The 5,131-nt window shown below is 40.8% G+C and overlaps 1 protein-coding gene and 1 long non-coding RNA gene across 5 annotated transcripts in view; one reads left to right on the top strand and one right to left on the bottom strand.

Annotated features, from left to right (window-relative positions):
- LOC116706257 (uncharacterized) overlaps nt 1-2,697 on the bottom strand; it is a 22,182-nt gene extending 19,485 nt beyond the window's left edge. The window contains exon 1 of the long non-coding RNA XR_004336184.1: nt 2,561-2,697. This is a non-coding gene — a long non-coding RNA (uncharacterized LOC116706257). The remainder of the gene's footprint in view (nt 1-2,560) is intronic.
- LOC116706248 (mitogen-activated protein kinase-binding protein 1) overlaps nt 1-5,131 on the top strand; it is a 43,962-nt gene that overhangs the window by 4,074 nt on the left and 34,757 nt on the right. For all 4 annotated transcript variants that reach the window (XM_032542971.1, XM_032542970.1, XM_032542968.1 and 1 more), the window contains exons 5-7: nt 1,592-1,762; nt 2,362-2,499; nt 3,458-3,640. In XM_032542971.1, coding sequence (XP_032398862.1) covers nt 1,592-1,762; nt 2,362-2,499; nt 3,458-3,640 — 492 coding nt within the window. The remainder of the gene's footprint in view (nt 1-1,591; nt 1,763-2,361; nt 2,500-3,457; nt 3,641-5,131) is intronic.

Here is a 5,131-nt window from a genome sequence, read left to right as displayed (position 1 = left end):
ATCATTTCAAAAACGTTGTAGCTATCTAGCTATGATTATTTGATTGCTAACGTTAGTTCAAAACACAATTCAACTGTTTGATTGATAGCTTGTTGCAAAGCTAGCTGCTAGCAGTAGTTTCAAAAACGTTTAAGCTTTCTATGATTGTTTGATTGCTAACGTTAGCACATAAACTGACAGCTTTTGTTGTGTTTGATGCTAACTTGTAACCAGCAGTGAACCAACTTTGTTAATTACGTCATTTTTTACTGTATTGACATTACAGAAGTTTCTCGTTAGCATTTTACATGCTACTATCTACGTCGTCAAGCTCAGTTGGAGGCTGCACAGTAGCACCTAGCTATCACCACAAAAGAGCTTCTAATAGACTTCACTGGTCTCTGTCCAGAACAATGGGATCTGTTGCTCCATTTCTTTAACTGTCTATGGTCAGACCGGCTTTGGTTGAGTGCAGATGTGAGTTGCGCATGCTCAGATTTAAACGGTTTACAGCATACTGAAATTTGTGAAATCCATGAAATAATAAACTTTTCTCATTACCAACAATAACAGAAGATGGAAATAATTTCAAAAACTTTGTAGCTATGATTGTTTGATGCTAGCTTGTAGCCAGCAGTGAACCAACTTTGTTAAGTAGGTTCATTTTTACTTTATTGACATTACAGTAAGTCTCTCGTTAGCATCTTATATGCTACTTGTCGCAAAGTGATGCATGCACGACTCAAATCTGCACATTGGGCCGTGACAGGGATCATAATGTGGAGTTTCCTCATGTCATGTTCCACTGTAATGTGTCAAGCAAGCATCTGCAGTTATGTTGTAGTTAGTTACAGTGTTTGCCTCAACACAACACCAGCTTAATCCGCCCCAGCCAATCAGAGCCGATTAAAGACTTCTGTGTGTAAGTAGATGAGCATGCAGTAGTTGCCATGACGGCAGAGACCAAAGTTCACAAGAAATGCGATGAGAACAGTGTTAGGCTGTTTTGCTGCCATTTAAAAGAAACCAAATGCCACATTTTGTAGACTGATACCTGGAACTGAAACTACTAAATATACAAGTCAAACTATAAAATATTATAGTCAGTCAGAAACCAAAGTTGAGAGCATATGATAAGAAAAGTCCCTCACACATTCATTCACCAAACAGGAGCTAATTTACATCAAGGCCAGGCGGGCAGCAGACATGCATATATTGTTAATAGGTCTTTCTTTCTGCCTTTTTGTAAGCAGCTCATTATTAAGTTAAATGTCATCCATTTCCTTTTTGGCTGCCTTTACTCTCTACTGTTAACTCTGACCTTTGAAAGGTGGTTCTGCCGTATTAAAATAAGAGGCCACACAATACACAAATAGCCTGCTGACCTTATGATCCCTGAGAGAGAATAATGTACAATAAGCAGAGGTCAGAGGACGGAGAGGACAAGCTCTTAGAGAGCTGGATAGACTGGACTGACAGGTACTCTATGTTGTTGCAGATGCTTGAAAGACAGAAAAAACAAACACAATGTAGCAGTGAGACATAGGAATGAGCCTTGTCTTTAGTAACTATTTTTCTCTCAATCTTCACATCCCAATGTCCCATTTACCAGAGCGGTCACTTGCCAGCGGTGAGACTGTGGGACGTGGCGGAACGGAGACAGGTGGCTGAGCTCCAGAAGCACAAATATGGCATCTCTTGTGTGGCTTTCTCCCCCGACAGCAAATACGTCGTCAGTGTGGGAAACCAACATGACATGATGGTCAATGTCTGTGCGTGGAAGGTACGCCTAATAACCCAATTATGTGCCTGTTCTGCCAATCTTCCTAGGCCTTGTCACATGACCAATTCATATTTCCATGATAACCATCCAAAATTCTGATACTGGAATTGTTTTATAAAAAAGTGTCAGACTGAGCTTATAGAAAATGTGTAATGAATTCAGGTATACAATTTGGTTAAAATGAAAACTAGTGAAATTAATAATGATTGTAATTTTTTTGAGAGGAATAACATTATATTGCTCTATTCTATTGAGTATTTCCTATATTTCTAAGCAGATTTTCTATGCTCTATGCTGATATGATGCCCCCCTGACTGATTATTGGTCCCAGTTGTGCCATCCCACTTAAAAAATCCTGGAATCGCCCCTGCCTTTCACCTACACACTCCTTGTTATGTTAAAGGAATAGTTCAACATTTTGGGGAATACGCTTATTTGCTCTCAGCAGGTGGTTAGCTTAGCTTAGCATAGCATAAATACTGGAAACAGCTAGTCTGGCTCTGTCCAGACATTAGGTACATTTGGTAGTAAATCAAAATGTAGGTAAGCTCACAGGGTGCTCTGTATATAACATGTGTTTTTGTATTGTTCTCTTATAGAAAAATGTTGTTGTGGCTGCCAACAAGGTGTCCAGTAAGGTGACGGGTGTGTCTTTCTCTGAGGACAGCTCCTACTTTGTAACCGTGGGGAACAGACATGTCAAGTTCTGGTATCTGGACCACTGCAAGACCAGCAAGGTATTAAAGGACAATGTTGGTGTGTCTTTTATGAAGGTGTGTCCGTCTTGTAGGTTGCAACCGCTCGATTGTGTTTTAAGCCCCCAACGTCTCCTCCCAGGCAGCGCTGTGAGCGTTGACTTCAAGGCACCTAACCATAACCATAACCATAACCATATCCATAGCCATAACCATTGCCTAATCCTAGAGACGTTGGGGGCTTAACCCTCATGTTGTCCTGGGGTCAAATTTGACCCGTTTTCAGTAGAACAAAAAATAGGCCGTTGAAATAAGCACTGAAAATGTCAACATTAAAAATATCGAAAAACAAAAAAAAGTGACAATAATGTCGGAAAAAGCGATGATAATGTTGATGTTGTTCCTAGTTGACGGGAAGACAACACAAGGGTTAAAACATTGATAAAGTTGCAACCTTCCCTTTGCTTTAGTACTGCTGGGAGTACAGTCCTTTTTCTACCTTTAGAAGAATACTTTTTCTATCCAAACATTATTATACTGTATGAGTAATCTTCATTGCCTTGGTCCAAAATATAAAAACCATCAGAGTTGAGTGGGAGTTTGCTTTTGTCACAGTTCCTATTTCATTTTGATTTCATTGTTCCAGAGCATGGAACACACATTTGCGAATTTCACACAAGGTTTTTCACAATTTCACTACCACTTACTGTGTAATCAAATAAAGAAACACTTAAAGAAATTAATTTGTTAAAACAAGTGACACATTTTATGGAGAAATCCATGGCTTGTTATTTGGCTTTTCTTTGTTGTTTGTTAGTTTTTACACCAACTTTTAAAAAGGAAGATCTTAAACTACACCCATGTACACATTATAAAACGACTGGATGGGGATGTAATGTAGACATACACAGAATTTTAAGTTTAAATGAAACCCATATTGTGCTTTAACCACTTAAGCGTGGTCCTCATTAGCTAACCATTACCCCTCTGTGGTACTCAGGCCAGTGCTCCTGTCCCTCTGCTGGGCCGCTCCGGGCTCCTGGGGGAGCTGAGGAACAACTTCTTCTGTGATGTGGCCTGTGGACGGGGCTCTACATCTGACTCCACCTTCTGCATCACCTCCTCCGGCCTGCTGTGCGAGTTTAACAACAAGAGGATGCTGGACAAGTGGGTGGACCTACGGGTGAGTGAGTCACAGGAGGTATCCAGCAAGTTCAAGCTCTTTATTCTTATCATGTGTGCAATTATTACTGAGAAAAATGGGAAAACGAAATGGAAAATCTTACGCCTCAGACACCCTCCGTCAAGGCTCATCAAATATCTATAAAAAGGAAAATCATGCCAGTTAAAGATGCAGTAGGTAAGACTCATAAAACTAATGGCGTTTTTCCATGACATGGTACCTACTCTGCTCAACTCAGCCACGGTGCCCGTCCTCCTTTCTACATTGCAGATTAGGACCGCCTCATGCATGAGGCGAGCCGTGGTTGGTCGTCATAGCAGCGCGCTGCCGTGACCTAACGCAACACAGAACGTCACAGGTGTTTTCTTTTTGATTCTCGGCATGTGGCTGTTGCCAGAAGACAAATAAGTTCCAAAAGAACCTGGAGGCAGCAAAAAAAAAAACACTGGCTAACTACTTAAAGGAGAATTCCGGTCGTCTTCAACATGTAGCTCTGTTTTTTTTTTTTAATGTGGAGTGCTGTCAGTAGCGAGACAAATTAAACCAATCAGTGCTGCCTACACCGAGTTCTCCTCCTGCTAGAGTTAGCACCCCACAGGCTGAAACAGGGCAAGTTTGAAACGTGTGTTTAGCCTCTAAACTTGTTCAACATGTCATTACCAGTGCCCAGCCATGTGCAGTCATTCAGTCCAAGTGAAAACAGTAAATTTGGTTGCAGATGTGACAGAAATGCATAAAAGTTGTGTTCATTCAGCTACTGCACATACCTCTGTGTTTATTTCCTGTTTTCCCGTGAAGTCCACGCTAGTGGATTGTCACAACTTTTCTGCCTTTCTGTCACATCTACTGCAGTCAGATTCACTGTTACATTGACATTTTGACCATGCTTAGAGGCTAAAAACATATTTAAAACATGCCCTGTTTGTGCCTGTGGGGTGCTAACTCTAGCAGGAGGATAACTCGGTGCAGACAGCACCGATTGGTTTCATTTATCTCTCTGCTGACAGCACTACACATTCAAAAAAACAGAGCTACATGTTGAAATCGACCAGAATTCTCCTTTAAACACGGCATATGTTCAGGACACGTTGGTTTTCTCCATATCGCCCAGCTCTAAGTGGGAGAGGGCAGCGTGGAGGGCTACATCTATTTGCTCTTGCATATTGATAAGCATGGTTTGAAAACTAAGTAGCTGCATTACATTGGTGCAGATTTCTAACTCTGAATGCTACGCTACTGTTTTTGTTATAAAACATTCATTTTGGTCTTTATTGATTCAGTAGGTGTCTACGCCATAAATGGGATATTTCACTCACTTAATTTATGGTCGGTGGCCAGCTATGGTGGTTAATCTAACCCTCATGTTGTCCTCGGGTCAAATTGAGCCGTTTTCCTATATCAATGTTCTTTTTAATTACCCAGTTGTAATTACCCCAAATAACATGATTGATTCCACAAAACGGTCTTTGGCAAGTACAAATCTCTACTTTT

The sequence above is a fragment of the Etheostoma spectabile genome, chromosome 18 (assembly GCF_008692095.1).
Source record: "Etheostoma spectabile isolate EspeVRDwgs_2016 chromosome 18, UIUC_Espe_1.0, whole genome shotgun sequence".
Lineage (NCBI taxonomy): Eukaryota > Metazoa > Chordata > Actinopteri > Perciformes > Percidae > Etheostoma > Etheostoma spectabile.
Note: the sequence above shows the minus strand (reverse complement) of the source record. Positions and strands in the feature narration are given on the sequence as shown.